At 43.8% G+C, this 23,143-nt stretch overlaps 1 protein-coding gene across 3 annotated transcripts in view; it reads left to right on the top strand.

The window, feature by feature from the left end:
• Positions 1–9,789: 9,789 nt before the first annotated feature.
• Positions 9,790–23,143, top strand: part of Spast (spastin) — a 57,069-nt gene continuing 43,715 nt past the window's right edge. Inside the window, exons 1-2 of one of the 3 annotated variants that reach the window (XM_013013722.1) lie at positions 9,790–10,311; positions 21,200–21,286. In XM_013013722.1, the coding sequence (XP_012869176.1) occupies positions 9,897–10,311; positions 21,200–21,286 (502 nt within the window). In that variant the 5' untranslated portion in view covers positions 9,790–9,896. The remainder of the gene's footprint in view (positions 10,312–21,199; positions 21,287–23,143) is intronic. The other 2 variants (XM_013013723.1, XM_013013724.1) reach the window with 2 other exon arrangements.

Here is a 23,143-nt window from a genome sequence, read left to right as displayed (position 1 = left end):
AAATCACCGGCCTCCTTTAAACAGTGTGTAAGGGGCATAAAAGGATGTAGTACATCAGACTGTCTTTAATCCAGTGCCATTTATGTTAGGATAAATACAAACGTTGTAGTCATGAACTTCATGTCTTTGCCTCAAGCGTTACATTTCTTTCTTTTTTTTTTTTTGTCGGTCGTGGGACTTGAACTCTGGGTCGGATCACTGTCCCTCAGCTCTTCAGCTCAGAGCGAGAGCCACAGCACCACTTCTAGTTTTCTGGTGGTTTATTGGAGATAAGAGTCTCAGGGACTGGGCTGGGAAGGTGGCTCAGTGGTAGAGCGCTTGCCTTGCATGCCTGAGGCCCTGGGTTCGATTCCTCAGCCCCACATAAGCAAAAAGAAAAAAGCCAGAAGTGGTGCTGTGGCTCAAGTGGTAGAGCGCTAGCCTTGAGCTGAAGAGCTGAGGGACAGCACCCAGGCCCAGAGTTCAGGCCTCGAGACCGGACCAAAAAAAAAAGAGTCTCAGGGACTTTCCTACCTAGCTGGCTTTGAATGGCTGAATGGCAATCCTCAGATCTCAGCCTCCTGAGTAGCTAGGATTACAGGTATGAGCCACCGATGCTTGGCTTCTTTTTTATTTTTTATTTTTTGTTCTTTTTTCTTTTTGCTTATGTGGTGCTGAGGAATCGAACCCAGGGCCTCAGGCATGCAAGGCAAGCGCTCTACCACTGAGCCAACTTCCCAGCCCCTTCTTTTTTATTTTTTATGTATTTATTAATGTGTGTTTGTGTGTGTGTGTTGGTCCTGTGGCTTGAAATCAGTTTGGCTTTTTCACTCAGGGTGACATTCTTCCATTTGAGCCACACCTACACTTGTGACTGATTAATTTTTCTGATTAATTGGAGATAAGAGTCTCACAAACTTTCCTGCCCTGGCTGGCTGGCTTCAAATCATAATCTTCAGATCTCAGCCTTCTTAGTATCTAGGATTTGCAGGTGTAAGCCACTGGCACCCAACATTAAAACATTCTACTTATGTGCAATGCATATTATCTATACACCATAAATATAGAAATAATAGACCGTATGTGTATATACTACTATTTTGTTTAGCATGCTGAGGGAATACTCTCTCTGATAATCTAGACTGTCACTCTAGAGTTGAATTTTGTATTAACATGCTCTGCTATGCTTTCATAGATAGCGTCATAGCTTCAAAAAGCAAGTTGAGCTGGTCAGGTAGCAATTTATACTTACACCCACTATTTCAAAACCATGAGCTCATTCACTTTTACTGAACATTGTAGACAATCTCAAACTAGTGTCAGTTTTGGTTTGAAGTTGGTGTTGGTTAGCTCATTAGTAGGGTTTAAATGTTTGAACCAGATTTTTTTTTGCCAGTCCTAAGACTTGAACTGGAGTCTGCACACTGTCCCTCAGCTTCTTCTAGCACTCTGCCACTTGAGCCACAACACCATCTCCATTTTATTCTGTTTATGTGGTACTGAGAAATCTAACCCAGGGCTTCATGCATGCTAGGCAAGCACTCTACCACTAAGCCACATTCCCAGCCCTTTTCTTTTTTTTTGGGGGGGGGGTCCAGTCGTGGGGCCTGAACTCTGGGCCTGGGCAATGTCCCTCCCTCAGCTCTTCAGCTCAAGGCTAGCACTCTATCACTTGAGCCACAGCGCCACTTCCAGCTTTTTTCTTTTTGCTTATGTGGTGCTGAGGAATTGAACCCAGGGCCTCATGCATGCAAGGCAAGTGCTATACCACTGAGCCACCTTCCCAGCTCCCATTTTTTTTTTAAAAATCAGATGTGAGATGCTTATGCTGGTGGTTCATACTTGTAATCCTTACTACTCAGAAAGCTGAGGATTAAGGTTCAAAGCCAGCCGGGGCAGAAAAGTCCCCCATGAGGCTCTTATGTATAGTTACCCAGTGAAAAATAGAGGTTTGGCTCAAGTGATAAAGTGACAGCCTCTAGTGGAAAAAAGCAAAAGAGGCCCTGAGTTCAAGCCCCCAATAACAGCACACACACACACACACACATACACATCTTGACTAATGTTAACCCTTCCATTCTTTTCCCTCAAAGAAATGTTCATGAATTTTTTTATTTTTATTTATGTATGTATGTATTTATTTTTCAGTCATAGGGCCTCAACTCCAGGTATAGAAGCTGTCCCTCAGCTCTTCAGCCCAAAGCTATAGCTCTACCACTTGAGCCACAGGACCACTTTCAGCTTATTTTTTCCTGCTTATGTGGTGCTGAGGAATTGAACCCAGGGCCTCATGAATGCAAGGCAAGCACTTTCCCACTGAGCCAGTTTTTCTCCCTTTTTCAAGGCCAATCATCTCTTAAAGTAGGCTATTTTATTTTACTATTTTTTTCTTCAGTTAAAAAGAAGTCCTAAGCTGAGCAGTTGGCTCATACCTGTAATCCTAGCTGCTCAGGAGGCTGAGATTTGAGTATCACAGTCAAAGCTAGCACAGGCAGGAAAGTCCATTAAACTCTTATCTCCAATTAACCACCAGAAGACCAGAAGTCGAGCTGTGACTCAAAGTGGTATAGTGCTAGCCTTGAACAAAGAGCTCAGAGACAGTGCCCAGGCCTGAGTTCAAGCCCCATGACTGACCAAAAAACAACAACAAAAAATTGTCCTAACTAGGGGGGAGGCTGGGAAGGGATGTGAAGGGTAAACCAAAGGAGGAGGCTGCAATGCTTGGTAAGAAATGTATGCATTATCCTGCCCATGTAATTGTAACCCCTCTGTACAGTATGTTCACAAATAAAAAATAAATAAATTAATTTAAAAAAATTGTCCTAACTGGGTACCAGTGGTTTATTCCTTTAATCCTAAGTACTTAGGAAGCTGACACCTGGAGGATCATAGTTCAAAGCCAGCCCAGGCAGAAAAGTTGGAAAGACTCCATTTCTAATTAACAAGCAAAATGATAATTAAAATGGAAGAGTGTCAGTGTGAGCAAATAAACTGAGAGAGATTAAGAGATCATGAGTTCAAGCCCTCCTACAGAAAGAAAGAGAGAGAAAAGAGGTCTTTTGTTGTTGTTGATGGTGGTGGTAGGGCTTGAACTCTGTGCCTGGGTGCCGTCCCTAAGCTCTTCAGCTCAAGGCAAGTGCTCTACTACTTGAGCCACAGCATCACTTCTGGTTTTCTGGTGGTTAATTGGAGATAAGAGTCTCACTGACTTTCCTGATGGGGCTGGCTTTGAACCACAATCCTTAGATCTCAGCCTTCTGAATAGATAGGATCATAGGCCTGAGCCACCAGGCCCCAGCTAGAAGAGGTCCTTAAGAGCTGTCACTGGTTTTTACTTCAAATAATCTAGTTAACATCTAAAGGTAAGTGTTTAGGAAGTTTCTTAAATAGCAAGTCAAGTTGAAATTAAAACAAAAAAACAACTATTTTGTGGTAGGCATTTTGGCAAAGAAGTTAATGGGTTAAAGTGATAAAGTGATTGGATGTCCTGGCTTAGTTACCACAGTGCTTAGCTCTTCTTTTTGGTCCTGGTGAAACTGTCCTAGATTCCATTTGAGATTAAGTGTCCTGAAAGTCCTTACCATCTAAAAACTGGGAGCCTTCCACACTGTAGGTTGAATGGCTACGAAGGTTCAGATCTTCAGTCCAGGCAAAATATCAGTCCAGGAAAATATCAAGGCACAGATTTTCTTTTTCTTTCTTTCTTTCTTTTTCTCTTTCTTTCTTTCTTTCTTTCTTTCTTTCTGTCTGTCTGTCTGTCTGTCTGTCTGTCTGTCTGTCTGTCTGTCTGTCTGTCTTTCTTTCTTTCTTTCTCTTTTGTTGTTGTTGGTCGTGGGGCCTGAACTCTGGGCCTGGGCACTGTCCCTCAGCATTTCAGCTCAAGGCTAATACTCTACCACTTGAGCCATAGTGATACTTATGGCTTTTTCTGCTTATGTGGTGCTGAGGAATCAAATCCAGGGCCTAATGCATGCAAGGCAAGCAAGCACTCTACCAGTGAGCCACCTTCCCAGCCCCCACAATTTTTCTTGAGATCAATGTAGGAAGATGTTAATTCACAAAATTGATTTGAAACAATTGCAAAGGACAGAGGATGTGAACTGAAAAGATGAAAAGGCTCAAGATCCCTAGCTAAAAGAGTTTGGGCTAGGCACCAGTGGTTTATGCCTGTAATCCTAGCTACTCAGGAGGCTGAGATTCAGTATCTGAGTTCAAAGCCAGCCCAGGTAGATAAATCTAACAGTCATATTCAATTAACTAGCAAAAAAACTAGAAGTGGAAGTCTGGCCCAAGTGGTAGAGCATCAACTGATGCAATCCTAGTCACAGTGAATCTCAACCCCATATCTTTACCATAGGAATAAAAAGAAAAGGCTGTAGAAGAAACACATTCAAAATTAGATGCAACTGGCTAGGCACTGGTGGCTCACATCTGTGATTCTATCGCACCAAGCCACCCTGGACTGGATAGTCCATTAGACTCTTCAATAAAAACTACCAAAGGGATGGGAAGGTGGTTCAGTGGTAGAGCGCTTGCCTTGCATGCATGAGGCCCTGGGTTCGATTCCTCAGCACCACATAAGCAGAAAAAAAAAAGCCGGAAGTGGCACTGTGGCTCAAGTGGTAGAGCGCTAGCCTTGAGCCTAAGAGCTGAGGGACAGTGCCCAGGCCCGGAGTTCAGGCCCACGACTGGACCCAAAAAAATTAAAATAAAAAACTACCAAAAACTTGAAAGTGGAGCTGTGGCTCTAGTGGTAGAGTGCTAGCTTTGAGCAAAACAAGCTCAGGGGCAGTGACCAGGCCCTGAGTTCAAGAACCAGGACTGGTAAACAAACAAATAAAAACCTAAAAGGTAGGCTGGGAATGTGGCTTAGTGGTAGAGTGCTTACCTAGCATGCATGAAGCTCTGGAAAAGTAGCACTTTTTCTACTTTTGCAACTTTTTAGATGGGATCTACTACTTTTAGGCCTACTTTTTAGATAGGTTTCTTTTTAGATAGGGTCTCACTTTTTGTCCTGGCTGGTGTTAAACCAAGATCTTCCTGTTCTAAGCTTCCCTCTCAGGTAGCCGTAATTACAGGTGAAGATAACCATACCAGGTTTATTTTATTGTAATGGGACCTTGCTAACTTTTTGCTGGCCATAAAACTCTATCCTCTACATATCTGCCTCCCAAAAAGCTTGGATTTTAGGTGTGAGCTGCTGGGCCTGGCCTACAATGATTTTCAACATGGTGAGAAGAAAAAGCAAATTAAGAATATTATATTTGGCTGAGAATGTGGCTTAGTGGTAGAGTGTTTGCTTAGCATGCATGAAGCCCTGGGAGTCATTCCTCAGTACCACATAAACAGAAAAATCCAGAAGTAGTGCTGTGGCTCAAGTGGTAGAGTGCTAGCCTTGAGTAAAAGAAGCTCAGGGAAGTCCCCAGGCCCTGAGTTCTGCCCCAGGACTGGCAATATATAATTTATAAAAAGTCAAGACCAGGGCTGAGAAGTTGGCTCAGTGGTAGAGTGCTTGCCTCACAAGCATGAGGCCCTGGGCTTGATTCCTCAGCACCACATAAGCAGAAAAAAGGCAGAAGTGATGCTGTGGCTCAAGTGGTAGAGTGCTAGTCTTGAGCTGAAGAGTTGAGGGACAGCGCCTAGGCCCAGAGTTCAGCTCCCATGACCAACAAAAAGAAAAAGAAAAAGTCAGGGGGTGGGAAGGTGACTCAGTGATAGAGTGCTTGCTTTGCATGTATGAGGCCCTGGGTTCCATTCCTCAGCACCACACAAGCAAAAAGCCGTAAGTGGCGCTGTGGCTCAAGTGGTAGAGTGCTAGCCTTGAGCTGAAGAGCTGAGGGACAGCGCCCAGGCCCAGAGTTCAGGCCCCACGACTGGACCCCCCCCCAAAAAAAAGTCAAGACCAGACAAAACTATGCAGAATATTGTTTCAAAATGCCTAAGCACATGGAAAACTAAGTTGGGAAGCGCAATAATGATTACTACAAAGTTCAGGATAGTGGCTTCCTCTGAAGGAGGAGAAAAGAAATTTAGATAAGGAAATGGTTCACACCTTCAAGGAATGATTATAGCCATTTATCTTCACTTGGATGTAGTATGTTATTTTTCATTAAATTGCACATTAAGTTCTACATATCATATTAGATGATATAAGATTTCACACAACAGCAGGGTGCCGGTGGCTCACGCCTGTAAGCTTAGCTACTAGGCTGAGATCTAAAGATTGCAGTTCAAAGCCAGCCCAGGCAGGAAGCTCGAGAGACTCTTATCTCCAATAAACCACTCAGAAAACTGGAAGTGGTGCAGTGGCTTAAGTGGTAGAGCACTAGCTTTGAGCTGAAGAGCTGAGGGATTCAGACCCAGAGTTCAAGCCCCATGACCAATTAAAAAAAAAAAGATTTCACACAACAACTGCTTTGTAGTTTAAAGAGAAGTCATTACTGGAAGGAGATGGAGAATTAAATCAAATCTGAAATACAGCTGATATCTCAAAAGAAAAAATAGAATTTACAGCTGGAAAGTGGGGAGCAGGAAATATAGTATGTCATTTTTGCAGTAGCTTCTATTTGTAAATGAATATTTCTGAGGAATAATTAGATAAAGTTGTGGCACTATGTGGAGACTCTAGGAATCACTCAGGAGGCATTTGTAATCCTCACATACAAACAATGGGGACTTTGTGTTGGCATTCCCTAGTTTTAGGCAACAAGAAACAATTGTGGCTAACTAAAGTAAAAAGGGAGACTTTTCTAAAAGTTTGGGAATGGGAGAGAAAGAAGGAAAAGAGAAAGGGAATAAATAAAACGGAGAAAAAGATTGAATCACTTATTGGATAGGTTGTAGGAACCCAGAAGGTCGGGGCTTCACCATGGGATGAACTGATGTACCAATTTTAGAAGCTCCATTAAAACTGCCTTCTATTTCAGCTTGTCATCAACAAAGTGCCAGTTTTGCCATTCACTCATGCCTGTAATCCTAGCTACTCAGGAAGCTGAGATCTAAGGATCACATTTTGAAGCAAGATCCACCAGAAAAAGTCCTTGAAAGTCTCTCTTCCCTCCCCCCATTCTCTTAACAGAAAATGCTTTATTAAAAAAAATCTATTCAAGCTGGGCACCAGTGGCTCACATCTGTAATCCTAGCTACTCAGGAGGATCCTGGATTTGAGGATCCTGGTTCAAAGCCAGCCCAGGTAGGAAAGTCCTCCAGACTCTTATCTACAATTGACCACCAGAAAACAGGAAGTGGTACTGTGGTTGTGGCTCTAGTGATAGAGTGCTGGCCTTGAGCTGAAGAGCTCAGGGACAGTGCCCAGGTCCAGAGTTAAAGCCCTAAGACAAAAAAAAAAAAACCTATTCAAAACTATATATATACATACTCTTCCTGGGTCTTGAACTCAAGGCACTATCCTTGAGCTTCTTTTGCTCAAGGTTAGGACTTTACCATGTGAGCCATAGCATCACTTCAAGCTTTTTTTTTTTTTTTGGTCCAGTTGTGGGGCCTGAACTCTGGGCCTGGGCACTGTCCCTCAGCTCTTCAGCTCAAGGCTAGCGCTGTACCACTTGAGCCACAGCACCACTTCTGGCTTTTTTCTTTTTGCTTATGTGGTGTTGAGGAATCGAACCCAGGGCCTCAGGCATGCAAGGCAAGCGCTCTACCACTGAGTCATCTTCCCAGCCCACTTCAAGCTTTTTCTGTTTATGTGGTACTGAGGAATGGAACCCAGGGCTTCATGCATGCTAGGCAAGCACTTTACTCAGCCACATTCCCAGCCCCCCCCCTTTTTTTTTTTTTAAAGAATTACACTACTTGCAATGTCCATAGAGTCTAATTCTGTGGTATACAATGATTTTTTTTCTTTTGCGGGGTGGTGGAGGAAAGAAAGACCCTATGCTTTTGGGACTTCTTCTCTGTCTTCTTTTTCTCTTCTCCTCCTCCTCCCTTTTTTTTCAGTAGGGCTATTTTCTATTATACGTTAGCTTGATGGCCTTTAAAAATGTAAAGATAAGCCGGGCGCCCGTGGCTCACACCTGTAATCCTAGCTACTGAGGAGGTTGAGATCTGAGGATCAAGGTTCAAAGTCAGCCTGGGCAGAAAAGTCCATGAGACTCTTATCTCCAATTAACCACTAGAAAACTGGATGTGGCGCTGTGGCTCAAGCGGTAGAGCGCTCACCTTGAGCTGAAGAGCACAGGGACAGCTGCCCAAGCCTAGAGTTTAGACACCATGACTGACAAAAAAAAAAAAAAAAGTAGAGATAACTAGTGGATGAATGTATATAACTCATCAAACTCATCATTTACTATTTACAAAGGAAGGAAATAGTGGCATATGTGACTATGAAAATGAATCTTTTTTTTTTTTAAATGATATGTCTGGATGAAGTGAGTCTCATCTCCAATTAACCACAAAAAGTTGGAAGTCCAGCTGTGGTTCAAGTGGTAGAGTGCTAGCTTTGAGCAAAAAGACCTCAAGGACAGCAGTCAGGCTCAGAGTCAAACCCCAGTACTATCACAAAATAAAAACATTAAAGAGGCTGGGAAGGTGGCTCAGTGGTAGAGTGCTTGCCTAAGCATGCATGAGGCCCTGGGTCGATTCCTCAGCACCACATAAGCAGAAAGGTTGGAAGTGGTACTGTGGCTCAAGTAGTAGAGCGCTAGCCTTGAGCTGAAGAGCTGAGGGACAGTGCCCAGGGCCAGGGTTCAAGCCCCACGACAGGAAAAAAAAAATGCCAGTTTCCAGGAGAATCTCATCTAATATTTATTTCTACTTTGTGATTGAGTTGTCTGTACTTGCGTCTTATTAGAATAATGGGGATGGATAGGTAATGCCCCAAATGAAGGGAGCTAGGGAAGCACAGTAGAATCCTTTGTAAACTATCGGATGGCAATTGAATGAAACCTAAAAATTACCTAATTCATGCAATTATGTCTTCAAGTTGGATATCTTTTTTTTGGGGGGGGGGGTCCGGTCGTGGGGCCTGAACTCTGGGCCTGGGCGCTATCCCTCAGCTCTTCAGCTCAAGGCTAGCACTCTATCACTTTAGCCACAGCGCCACTTCCGGCTTCTTTCTTTTTGCTTTATGTGAGGCTGAGGAATCGAACCCAGGGCCTCAAGCATGCAAGGCAAGCGCTCTACCACTGAGCCACCTTCCCAGCCCAAGTTGGATATCTTTACTAATTGTTAACTTTATTGATCCACTGACCTCGACCTTGTCGCCTTAACTAATATTTTGGGGGTGCCCTAAGGTTTCCTCTCAGATAATAAGTCCCGGGTTGATTCGCATTACTTCTAAGAAATCTGATCAATCATCTGACGTTAACTAGCAGAAAAATAATGAACGAAATATGAGAAAACAATGACACTGCGAGATAGGAGCCTTGTGAGCTACCCTAGCCGCCCGGAAGCTTCAATGCCCTCCTCCATGAGCTAAACACCTGAGCTTGGCCACAGGGGCCCGCCACCAAAGCCGGCGGAACTGCATATCCTGAATTGTAGTTCCCGGGGGAAAGGGGAAAGAGAAAGGGATGCCGCACATGCGCGAAGCGGCCCGGTTCAACAAAGACTGAGGCGTGCGCATGCGCGCGGGAGAAGGCCGGCGGAGGACGCGCGCGAGCGCAGCCGCAGCTCCGAGCTTCCCGGCGGTCCGGAGGACGGCGCGAGGGAGGGGCCGGTGGCACCGACCTCTGGAGGAGCAGAAGGGGTTGTACTCCCAGCCAGGAAGGCGAAAGGGGCGGGGCGGGCCGGGCCGCGCGCGGAGGCGTGGAGCTCCCGGGACCGGGAGGCGCGCGGGGCGGAGCGGGGGGAGGTGGGGGTCTGTGGCCAGGTCGACGCCGTGGCCGCCGCCGCCGCCGCTCGGTCGTCGTCGTCGGTCTGCGGGAGGCGGGTTATGGCGGCGGCGGCAGTGGGAACTGTGAATGAGTTCTCCGGGAGGACGAGGGAAGAAGAAAGGCTGCGGCGGCCCCAGCAGCCAGGTGCCTCCCAGGCCTCCGCCCCCCTGCCAGGCCCCCGCCCCTCCGGCCGCCGGGCGGTCCCCGGCGCCCGGCTCCCCGCATAAGCGGAACCTGTATTACTTCTCCTACCCGCTGGTCGTCGGCTTCGCCCTGCTGCGCCTGGTGGCCTTCCACCTGGGGCTCCTCTTCGTGTGGCTCTGCCAGCGCTTCTCCCGCGCCCTCATGGCCGCCAAGGGGAGCTCCGGGGCCGCGCCGCCGCCCGCCTCGCCCTCAGCCCCGGGGCCGGCGCCCGGCGGGGAGGCCGAGCGCGTGCGGGCCTTCCACAAACAGGCCTTTGAGTACATCTCCGTGGCCCTGCGAATCGATGAGGACGAGAAAGGTAACTAGGCGCCGGAGGGTGAGCTGGGAAGAAAGCGGTGGGCTTCACCCCTTCGCCTGGGTGGGTACCATCTGCGTCCCTACCTCGCCTTGCCCAGAAGTCTCCCCACAGCTCAGCCCTTCAGGCACAGTTCTCAAACCTTTCCCCTTTGAGGACACTCTATCTTTCCACTTTGTTTCAGGCACAAACTACCCCCCCCAACCCCGACTGCTGCATGACCTAAGTCCCAATGAGACAACCAGTCGTGCTAGTGACAGTGACAGTTGTCCTAGAGTGGCCACAAGGATCCTTTCTTGCACTGTAAACAGTGTATGTCTTCTTCTGAGCCTGGTTTTGCAAAACGTTTTGATATCGAAGAAGCTATATCTCTTTATAGGCTTATAATGAAAGCTGAAGATGGGAACGTCAGAAAAAAGTCTTAATTATGAAAATCTTATGAAAAGCCTTAATTTTCAAAGAATTAGCTGTGTGTGATTACATTATTTCAGTATAATGACTCTTGGATATTTTTCTATAAAGTTGTATTCTAGCATTAAACTGTGTGTGTGGGGGGGGGTACCCCTCTCACTTCCTAGGCAGGAAGCTAACATCTGAGTCATATCTTTAGCCCTTAGCATAAACTTTTGCCTATGGTTGCTGTAGTTTTCGTTAAATCAGTATTTCACAGTCTGTAAGTTTCTCGGTATATTTAATGAATGGTGTAAACATATATACTGTACAGCAAAGCCTAAAACAGTTTTATGTTCTAATTGAAAGCAAGGCTACTACATTCTTTTCTTTTTTTCCTTCCTTCCTTCCTTCCTTCCTTCCTTCCTTCCTTCCTCCCTCCTTCCTTCCTTCCTTCCTTTCTTCCTTTCTTTTTCTTTTCTTTCTCTCCCACTCTTCCTCCCTCCCTCCCTCCCTTCCTTCCTTCCTCCCTCCCTCCCTTCCTTCCTTCCTTCCTTCTTTTCCTTCCTTCCTTTCCTTCCCCGTCCCTCCCTTCCCTTCCCTCCCCCTCTTTCTTTCTTCTGTCTCTGAGCTGCTTTTGCTAAAGGCTAGCACTCTGTCACTTGAGACACAGCACCCCTTACAATATGGTACTGAGGAATCAAACCTAGGGCTTCATACATGCTAGGCAAGCATTCTACCACAGCCACATTTCCATTTCCAATAATATTACATTCTTTATATTTTTTATTTTCTTGGTGTTTTTTTTTTTGAGGGGTGGGTTGGAGAGATGAACTTGTGTTTGTTAGATCTTCTACCATGTGAGCCATGTAATCAGCTCTGCCAGTTTCTTTCTGTCACTCCAATTTGTGTCTGTCTGTCTGAACCCAGGGCCTGGTACTGGCCCTGTGCTCTTTTTACTCAAGGCTTTGAGATATGAGTGTTATGGACTTTACTTCTCTGGGCTGGCTTTGAACTGCGATCCTCAGATCTCAGCCTCCTAAGTAGCTAGGATTAAACTAACATTTTATTTTCCTACGTGTCCGGCATTGTACTGTTAGCTTTGTATGTGTTAAATTAGTCCTCACAGTAGCCCTTGAGGTGAAGGTAGTATTGTATCAACATTTTAAAGATGAAGAAACTTGGTCAAAAGGTTAAAGCGACTCATTCTACTATGAGGGGTCCCTCAGCTTCCCATTTTCCACCTGAAATCACAGATACTTGAAATTCACCCACAGAAAGAATTTTAATATGTCTTACAGTAAGGATTGCATCACATGGTAGAAATTTTAGCAAGGATTTATAGAAAAACAGGAAAAATATTTCCTATACTCCATGCAGGAAACAGGAGTAAAGACTCAAAATGGGGCTGGAGGAGTGCCTAAGCTAGAGTACATGCGAGGTCTTGAGTTCAAACCCAGTACTGAAAGAAAAAAAAGAGACTGAAAATGTTGGCCCTTTCATATCTGTGGTCTTTATACTTTCTGAGCTGAGTAATGTATCTGTGCATGTCATCTAGCAGCCCCTAATAGTTAAACAGTGGTTTAGAGTGGCTAAGGGGTACCGTTTATTGTTGTTGTTTTTTTAACATGCAAATGTTAGGTCTACCCAAAACACAAGGGCAATAGGTGACTTTCAGGATTTCCCTTTCCCATTGCAAACATGTCTGCCCATTCTAGGAGCTTTGCAGCTTTCTAAGATCTCAGAGAAGGCAGATGTAGATAATTCCTATGACTTTTTCTTGTTACCTGTCATCCACAAGGTGGTAGTATGAAGGGATATTGCTGTTTTGGTTCAGATGTCTGAGTCTGGGTCCTTTAAACACTTTTTTAAAAAAAACTATTTATTTATTTATTTATGTGACAGTTCTGGAGTACTTGAGGTTTTTCTTTTTCTTTTTCTTTTCCCCTCTTGAAGTTTTTATTCAAGGCTAGTGTATTACTGAGCCACAGCTCCATTTCTGGATTTTTTTTGGTGGTTAATTGGAGATAAGAGGAGTCTTAGAGGCTTTTCCTTCCCAGGCTGACTTCAGCCTGTGATCTTCAGATCTCAGCCTCCTTTATATCTATCCTACCTCATAAGAACAGAGTATAGGTTGAAGACAATAGACACACTAAAGAAAAGAATGCTAGCTGGGCGCCGGTGGCTCACACCTGTAATCCTAGCTACTCAGGAGGCTGAGATCTGAGGATTGCGGTTCAAAGCCAGCCCAGGCATGAAAGTCTCCAATAAACCACCAGAAAACTGGAAGTGGCGCTGTGGCTCAAGTGGTAGAGCATTAGCCTTGAGCCAAAGAGCTGAGGAACAGCGCCCAAGCCCCACGACTGTCAAAAAAGAAAAGAGAATGCTAGCCAGAATGCCTGTAATCGTAGCTACTCAGGAGGCTGAGATCTCAGGATTATAGTTCAAAACAGCCCAGGCAGGAAAGTACATTGAGACTCTTATCTTCAATTAACCACCAGAAAATTGTATGTGGTGCTGTGGCTCAAAGTGGTAGAGCGCTAGCTTTGAGCAAAAAGAGCTCAGGGACAGTGCCCTGGCCCATAGTTTAAGCCTCATGACTGACCAAAAACAAAAGCTATGTATTTGTATGAGGAAGCTTTTGTTAACTGCTGTGCTCTAAATCTCAGAACATCCAAAGATACCTTGGGGAAGATGAAAATGGTTACCACCATTCCCTCCTTGCAGAAGCATTGTTTATTGCAGTATCTGGTTAACTTCAGGGCCATAGAGCAAAAGGTTGTTGTTGTTGTTTGTTTTAAAATTTTTTTGGGGGTCTGGTTATGGGGCTTGAACTCTGGGCCTGGGCTCTGTCCCTCAGCTCTTCAGCTCAAGGCTAGCGCTCTACCACTTGAGCCACAGCGCCACTTCCAGCTTTTTTCTGTTTGCTTATGTGGTGCTGATAAATTGAACCCAGGGCCTCATGCATGCAAGGCAAGCACTCTACCACTGAGCCACCTTCCCAGACCTGTTGTTGTTTGTTTTTGTCAGTTGTGGGGCTTGAACTCAGGACCTGGGCACTGTCACTGAACTTTTTTACTCAAGGCTAGCTCTTTACCACTTTGAGCCTCAGTTCTACTTTGGGTTTTCTGGTAGACTTTCTTGCGTTGGCTGGCTTTGAACTGAATCCTCAGATCTCAGCCACAGGATTGTAGCTAGGATTGTAGTCATCATCTACCAGTACCCAGCTAGAATTCATTGTAGAATAGTGAAAATAGGTTTAAGACAGATTATTAAGCCAGGCTGGCTCAGGTTGTATTGTCATGGTTCTGTTCTAGCCTGTTTTTTTTTTCTTTTTAGCATATTGGCAATTTTTTTATTTTGGTCATAATCCAACAAGGGAGAGTTTACATTTGAAATCTCTTTGCCTTACCAACAAAAATTTTTTTCCAATATAATTTTCTTTCTTTGCTGCATCAGAGTATCTGTGAATAGACAGTCTTCAAAGCCTTTCTGACTCCAATAAACAGTTAAGGGCTAACAGTGCCATCCCTTAGACATACAACATAGCTTTCACATGTACTGGTGACAGCCACTTTTATTTCATCAGGTTAAGTAAGCTGTTTCAGGCTGTAGTTAATTGAAACATTTTGGTGTCTTGATTGGTAAATGCCAAATTAAATATCATTTTAATAAAGTAATGTATAGATGTGGCTCATACAGTGACTGCTCATTTTGATGCTTGTAGAGTGAGGTTTGAGACAGGGTCTTGTTATGTAGCTCTGGAGACCTCCAATACTCAGTTCTCAGTCTCCTTAGTGCTGGGATTATAAGTGTGTTATTAGACTTGGCTTATTTTTAATTTTATTTTTATGTCATTCTTAGCTTTGGTGCTAATTTTTTTTGTGCTAGTATTAGGGTTTGAACTCAAGGCCTGGACCACTGCCCCTTAGCTTTTTTACTCAAGCCTTGCTCTGCCACTTGAGCTACAGCTCCACTTTCAGTTTTTTGGTGGTTAATTAGAGATAAGAGTGAGACTTTTCTGCCCCAACTAGCTTCCAACTGTGACCTTCAGAACTTAGCCTCCTGAGTAGCAAGGATTATAGGCATGAGCCACTGGTGCCCAGCTGACACTGAATTTTTGTGAAGGCCTTAATTTATCTGAGACTGGTTTATTTAATTTTTTTTGTCTGTGTGTATGTGTGTTACTGAGGATTAAACTTGGGGTCTCACCCTTTATAAGCAAGCTCTTTACCATGGGAGCTACACCACCAGCCTACCAACCTATTTCAAAAGAAAAATAGGCTAGAATTGGTAGTTCAGACCAGTAGTCTAGCTATTCAGAATGCTGAGATCTGAGGATCATGATTTGAAGCCACTTTGGGAAGACAAATTCTAGGGACTCTTACCCTCAGCTAACCAGGAAAGAGCTGGGAGTAGAGGTGTAGTTTAAGTGGTAGAACACCAGTCTTGAGCATAAAAACCTAAGCAAGAACATGAGGCCCAGAGGACCCAGAGTTTACCCTTTAGTACTGGCATCATTTAAAAAAAATAGCAAATTTTATTTATGCATCAAATATTTTGGGTCAGTCATGGAGCTTGAACTCTGGGCCTGGGCACTATCCCTCAGCTCTTCAGCTCAAGGCGAGCGCTCTACCATTTGAGCCACAGCTCTACTTCACAAATTTTATTTAGTAAAAAGGCTTCTAAGATAACATTAATATGAATATTTATTGGATATCAGCTAATTGAATAGCTCTGCATTCTAGGTGATACTGGAGAAAAATTCTTCAATGAGATGTGAGATACCTGTTATATAATTAATGCATATTTTTGTGTGTATTCTCATTTTCTCAAATAAGTAATTCTGTGGATAATTTTTGAACCTCACTAGATGACCTATGGTATCTAATTTGTATATAGAGAGACAAATTTAGAGTAAACTTACAAACTAGGTGCTAGTGGCTCATACCTGTAATCTTACCTACTCAGAAGGCTGAGATGTGAGGATTGTGGTTTGAAGACAGTGTGGGTAAGAAAGGTCTCTGAGACACATATCTCAATTTAACTACCAAAAAGTGGGAAATGGAGCTGTGAGATAGTGCCTAGACCTGGAGTTCAAGCCCCAAGACTGGCACCAAAAACAAAATAACAACAATAGTAGAACCAGCAATAATTGTAGGTGAACAGACTCACAACATTATTATCTTTTGATTTTATGTTCAAGGCTTTCTATTTTAAGTGGATATAGTTTTTTTTGGGGGGGGGGTTGGTCATGGTGCTTGAACTCTGGGCATGGGGCTGTCCCTGAGCTCTGCAGCTCAAGGCGAGTGCTCTACCGCTTGAGCCACAGTGCCACTTCCAAGGCTTTCTATTTTATAATGCTGGTAAAGAGTTACTTGGAATAGAGGGAAAGAGAAAGTGGTTCTTGGAGTTAACTGTAACATGTTGTGTCATGTTATGCATGACTTCTGTAAGAAGACAATTGTGAAATTTTCTAATAACAGAGGTATAAAAGGTGTGGTTCAATATCACAAGTTTCTAATATTTAGCGGAATTGGCTAGGAAGAACCGAGGAGAGAAAGGGAGAGAGGAAAAAAAAGAGAATTCATGTGATAAAAGGATATTGGAAGCCAGGTGCTGGAGGCTCACACCTTAATCCTAACTATTCAGGAGGCTGTGAGATCTGAGGATCATGGTTTGAAGCCAGCCCAGGCAGGAAAATCTATGAGACTCTTATCTCCAATAAACTACTAGAAAACCAGAAGTGGCACTGTGGCTCAAGTGGTGGAATGCTAGCCTTGAGCTGAAGAGCTGAGGGACAGCACCCAGGCCCAGAGTTCAAGCCTCATGACTAGGGGAAAAAAAAAAAAAGTTTAGTGGGATTTGCACTAAAGAAACCAAACAATAGCCACAATTTGGGACATTATACATGTTCTGTTTCTATTGCCACCTTCCCTCTCCATTCTATTACTCTTTGTGCTTGAACTTGGGACCAAACTCACTCAACTTGCTTAGGATTGTTGTTGCCAGATGACCCAAACCAGAGTGAGTGAGTGAGTGAGTGAGTGAGTGAGTGTGTGTGTGTGTGTGTGTGTGTGTACTTGAGCTTTTTGCTTAAGTCTAGCACTCTACCATTTTGAGCCACTGAGCCATTCTGGTGGTTTTCTGATGGTTTATTGGACTTTCCTGCCCAAGCTGGCTTTGAACCATGATCCTCAGATCTCAGTCTTCAGAGTAGCTAGGATTACAGGTTTGACCCACAAACACCTGGCTTCCGCTTCTGGCTTTTTTTTATTTGGAGGTGGGGTCGTGGGGCTTTGAAGTCAGGGCCTGGACACTGCCCCTGAGCTCTTTCACTCAAGGCTAATACTCTGCCACTTTGGGCCTTAGCTCCATTTCCAGGCTTTTCCTTGAGATTGGCTTTGAACCACAATCCTCTGATCTCAGCATCCTGAGAAGCTAGGATTATAGGTGTGAGCCATTAGTGCCTGGGTGCTGTCCTTGAGTTCTCTTTGTGCTCAAAGCTAACATTCTGCCACTTGAGCCACAGTGCCATTTGTGGTTCTTGAGTGGTTAGTTGGAGATAAGGGTCTCACTGGGACTTTACTGCTCAGGCTGGCTTCAAACCAGGATCCTCAGATCTCAAGCACGTAGTAGCTAGGATTACAAGTGTGAGCCACCTGTGCCCTCCTAGCTTTCCAAACCACTTTTTTGCAGGTTATTTTGAAGATGCTGTCTTACAGATTTGCATTTGGCTGCTTTTGAACCATAATCCTTCAGATCTCAGGCTGGTAATTAGATTTACAGTATTACTCTTAGTTATCTTTTTTTTTTTTTTTTGGCCAGTCCTGGGGCTTGAACTCAGTCCTGGGCACTGTCCCTGAGCTCAAGGCCAACACTCTACTACTTGAGCCACAGTGCTACTTCTGGCTTTTTCTGTTTACATTGTACTGAGGAAGCGAACCCAGGGCTTCATGCATCCTAGGCAAACACTCTACCTCATTCCCAGCCATTCTTAGTTATCTTGGTAACAGTTGAGGGATGACCTGGGAATGTGCCTTAGTGGTAGAGTGCTTGCCTTGCATCTGTAAAGCACTGGGTTTGATTCCTTAGTACCACATACACAGAAAAAGCTGGAATTGGCACTGTGGCTCAAGTGGTAGAGTGCTGGCCTTGAGCAAAAGAAGCTCAGGGACAGTGCCCAGGCCCTGAGTTCATGTCCCAGGACTGGCAAAAAAAAATAAAAGGCGGCAGGAGGGGAGTCAGGAAAAGCATATTAAGTGATTGAAGAATTGAAGTGCCTTTCCTGATCCTGCTTTATTCTTCTCCACTACCCAAGAATGGATTGGATTTTGACATCTGGCAAAGTAGAGATTATGTACTGGGGTTTGAGCTCAGGGCTTCTGGTTTACTGAGCAGGTGCCCTACTGCTGAGCCATGTCTCCACCTGATTGTCTATACTTATGTACTAGTTTTATTCAGTCTTCTATAGTACTCTGACAAACTAGTGAAAATATTAATGTGCCTATGTAACATTTTTTTCTCTTGCTTTGGAAATTAATAGCTGTTCATGCTAGACATCCTATAGGTTAAAATATTTGTGTGTGTGTGTCTCCATTAACTGAACAAGTTTATAAACCCTATCTAGAAGGAGGAAATACTAGAATGGAGTTTTATTTTTGTCAGTCATGGGACCTGAACTCTGGGCCTGGGCTCTGTCCCTCAGCTTTTCAGGTCAAGGCTACCACTTGAGTCACAGCACCACTTATGGCTTTCTCTACTTATGTGGTACTGAGGAATCGAACCCAGGGCCTCATGCATAGCAAGGCAAGCACGCTACCACTAAGCCACCTTCTCAGCCCCAGAGTGGAGATTTTTTTTTTTGGGTCCGGTTGTGGGGCCTGAACTCCAGGCCTGGGCGCTGTCCCTCAGCTCTTCAGCTCAAGGCTAATGCTCTACCACTTGAGCCACAGCTCCACTTCCAGCTTTTTTCTTTTTACTTATGTGATGCTGAGGAATCGAACCCATGGCCTCATGCATTGCAAGGCAAGCACTCTGCTACTGAGCCACCTTCCCAGCCCAAGAGTGGAGATTTCTTATGTAATTGATTATTAATTAACTGGAAGAGGTAGATGTTTGGTATTCCATTGTTGGACCATATTTATATTTTGTCTGTGTTTAGAGTGGTTTTGTTCTATTTTAGTCAGAGCAGCCTTATCTGATAGTGATAGCCTGTGAAATTCAACCCATTACTGGCTATAAATGCCATGTCAGCTCCTAGTTAGTTACACTAAGGCCAAGTTGATGGTACTAGGTCAGTGTCTGGTGTCAGAGACTACTTTTTTTTTTTTTCCTTTCTTGCTTTGAAAATCTAGTATTACTCCTTTTCACTTGCAAAACTTCTTATCTAAATTGACATAGTCTTGATTATAAGATTTGAGACAAATTAGTGTATTGCTGTAGTGGGTATAAATGCTGCATATAATAGATGAAATTCAGTAAATGCATTTAATAAATTGAAACTATTATCATTTTAGTCCTTTCAGATTAGGTCTGCTGGCTAACAATGTGGCTTAATGGTAGAGTGCTTACACTAACATGCATGAAGCTCTGGGTTCGATTCCTCAGAAACAGAAAAAGCCAGAAGTGGTGCTGTGACTCAAGTGGTAGAGCACTAGCCTTGAGCAAGTGCTCAGGGACAGAGCCCAGGCCCTGAGTTCAATCCCCAGGACCAGCAAAAAAAAAAAAAAAAAAAAGATTAGATCTTCTAGAGGTCATACTAGAATATGGTTAAATCTCTATTCTAGTTTCTGCTACTCTTTTTCTTTCAAGGCAGTCTTTTACTCAAGGCTACCACTCTATCATTTGAGACAAAGCTCCATTTCTGCGTGTGTCACCTGAGCTACACCTTTAACCCCTACTTCTGTTTTTTGTTTTATTTTGTTTTAATGTGGTACCAAAGAATAGAACCCAGGGTCTCATGCGTGCTAGGCAACCACTCTACCACTAAGCCGCATTCCCAGCCCCCAGTTCTGTTTTTTTAACTGGCTAATGTTTGTTTTTTTTCGGGGTTTTCTTTTGTCGGTTGTGGGACTTGAACTCTGGACCTGGGCACTGTCCCTCAGCTCTTCAGCTCAAGGCTAGCGCACTACTACTTAAGACACAGCGCCACTTCTGGCTTTTTCCGTTTATGTGGTGCTAAGGAATCGAACCCAGAGCCTCATGAATACGAGACAAGCACTCTGCCACTGAGCCACCTTTCCAGCCCGTTTGTTTGTTTTTATGTGGGGCTTGAACTCAGGGCCTGGACACTGTTCCTGAGCCTGTGCTCAAGGCGAGTGAGTGCTCTACCACTTAAGCCATAGGACCACTTCTGGTTTCTGAGTGTTTAATTGGAGATGAGTGTTTCTGGAGGACTTTTCTGTCTGGGCTGGCTTCAAACTACAATCAGCAGATCTTAGCAGAACTTTTGTTGTTATTGTTGTTGTTGGTCATGGGGCTTGAACTCTGAGCCTGAGTGCTGTACCTTGGCTCTTCAGCTCAAGGACAGTGCTCTACCACTTGAGCCACAGTGCCACTTCTGATTTTCTGGTAATTATTGGAGATAAGAGTCTCACAGACTTTCCTGCCCAGGCTGGCTTTGAATGGCAATCCTTAGATCTCAGCCTCCTGAGTAGCTAGGATTACAGGTATGGGTCACTGGCGCCCAGCAAGCAGAACTATTTTAAAACAGTCTTTTGTTTCAAAGAAAACAGAAATGTATTACTACATGTCACATAAAACCAAATCATTTGCCAGTTCTCATGATGCAGTCGTTTGTGAGGTTTTGTGTTTTGTTTTTTTTGTTTATGTTTGTTTTTTCAATCTTTTGTTAAATACAGATTTATACAAGGGCAGTCAACGATGGACATATTATATTAGATTACATTGTAGTTATAGTGAAAGTGCTTTTTGTCTACTATTATTGAAATTTTATATTTTCTAACTATATATCATATATATGTTAAAAACCATTTATTTAGTGGCTAGAATATCAATATTACAAGACAACAAAAAAATTATCAAAACTTAAAATTTTGCGATGATATTCTCTGTTAAAGAAGCATGTACAAGCCGGGCGCTGGTGGCTCACGCCTGTAATCCTAGATACTCAGGAGGCTGAGATCTGAGGATCGAGGTTCAAAGCCAGCCCGGGTAAGAAAGACCGTGAGACTCCTATCTCCAATAAACCACCAGAAAACCGGAAGTGGCGCTGTAGCTCAAGTGGTAGAGCGCTCGCCTTGAGCTGAAGAGCTGAGGGACAGCGCCCAGACCCAGAGTTCAAGCCCCACGACCGACAAAAAAAAAAAAAAAGAAGCATGTACATACTAACATGCTAAAAGTACCAAAAAATCTATAGTAATGTTCTTTGTACTTGTTTGATCTTTTCATTTCTCATCTGTCAACAGCATGCTTTGGGAAATGTGGGGAATACTCTTCATATTTGTTATATATTCAAATAGTAATTTCTATTTTAAAGCAGGACAGAAAGATCAAGCTGTGGAATGGTATAAGAAAGGTATTGAAGAACTAGAAAAAGGAATAGCTGTCATAGTTACAGGACAAGGTAAGGCTTATTTTCATTTGTTTATAGCTATCCCAAATTATCCATGGAGCCATATTCCAAGGCCCTCAGTAGGTTCTTAAAGTTGCAGGTTTTTATCAAGCAATACATACAACACTCATAACGAAGGTGGCTACTAAGTAACTAACAGGTAGGTACCGTGTAGCATGACTATGTTAGACAAAAGGGTATTTCAAGAAATGGTGGGTTAGAGCAGGGTCTGGTTTCAGTTACTTTATGCTACTCTAAACAGCATATAATTCAACACCTGTGACCTGCAGTTGGCTATGGGTAACTGAAACTGCTAAAAGCAAACTTGCAGAAACAGAGGACTTTTTTTTTTTTGTCAATCATGGGGCCTGAACTCTGGGCCTGGACACTGTCCCTCAGCTCTTCAGCTCACGGCTGGCACTCTACCACTTGAGCCACAGTGCCACTTCCAGCTTTTTCTACTTATGTGGTGCTGAGAACCGAACCCAGGGCCTCATGCATGCAAGGCAAGCACTCTACCACTTAGCCACCTTCCCAGCCCAACAGGGGAACATTAAATTCACATGACTGACCTGATTTTAGGTGTGTGTGTGTGTGTATGTGTACGCATGCACACATGCACATGTGTGCATATGTATGCTTGTCTTGAGGCTTTAACTCAGGGCATGGGTGCTGTCCATGAGCTTTTTTGCTCAAGGCTAGCGCTCTACCACTTGAGCCACAGTGCCATTTCTGTATGGTTTTCTGGTAGTTAATTGGAGATAAGAGTCTCACGGAGTTTCCTGTCCAGGCTGGCTTTGGATTGTGATCCTCAGATCTCAGCCTCCTGAGTAGCTAGGATTACAGGCGTGAGCCACTGGTACCTGGCTTCATTTTAGTTTTTTTGAGACAGGTTCTTACTAACCAAGTTTACCTTGAATTTATGATTCTTCTGTTTCCCATGTAGTTGGGATTATGGGTGTGCAGTTCATAACTGGGCTTAGGATATGATAGAACATTTTCTGAAGTATTCAGGAGACCTGTAAACACTGCAAAAATAAATTAGAAAAGAGAAAAAGCAAATAAACATAGTATTTAGGTCTTTGAGACTTTTGTTTTTTTTGGGGGGGGGTCTGGTCATGGGGCCTGAACTCTGGGCCTGGACGCTGTCCCTCAGCTCTTCAGCTCAAAAAGCTCTACCACTTGAGCCACAATGCCACTTCCGGCTTTTTTTCTTTTTCTTACATGGTGCTGAGGAATCGAACCCAGGCCCTCAGGTATGCAAGGCAAGCGCTCTACCACTGAGCCACCTTTCCAGCCTCAAGTCTTTGAGACTTTTAAATCGTAATCTTAATAAGTTGAGTATTTTCATCTTAGATGTAACAAGTACTGATACCTACATCAATTAATGTATATACAGGCAGTGAGAAAATGCTGTGACTGCAGCGTGGCTGATAACACTAGTAAATTGGCACTGCTGAGAAAGGAAATACTAGTTTCAAAGATTTTTTTTTTTTTTTGATCCGGTCATTGGGCCTGAACACTGAGCCTAGGAACTGTCCCTCAGCTCTTCAGCTCAAGGCTAGCCTCTACCCCTTGAGCCACAGCGCCACTTCCGGCTTTTTTTCTTTTTGCTTATGTAGTGCTGGGGAATCGAACCCAGGGCCTCAGGCATGCAAGGCAAGCGCTCTACCACTGAGCCACCTTCCTAGCCCCTAGTTTCAAAGATTTTGAAGTATGTGGGGGGCAGGGAACCTAGGTTTTATGAGATATGTGTGAAATATGTGAAATACTATAGTATATTTTAAAAACATGAACTATAATTGATTTTTTTTGTTGTTTGTTTTAAGACAGTGTCTCATTTTGTAGATCAGGCTGTTTTTTTTTTTT

The sequence above is a fragment of the Dipodomys ordii genome, unplaced genomic scaffold, assembly GCF_000151885.1.
Source record: "Dipodomys ordii isolate 6190 unplaced genomic scaffold, Dord_2.0 Scaffold20, whole genome shotgun sequence".
NCBI classification, from domain to species: Eukaryota; Metazoa; Chordata; class Mammalia; order Rodentia; family Heteromyidae; genus Dipodomys; species Dipodomys ordii.
The sequence above is the reverse complement of the archived record's forward strand: the minus strand, read 5'-3'. Positions and strand labels throughout refer to the sequence as shown.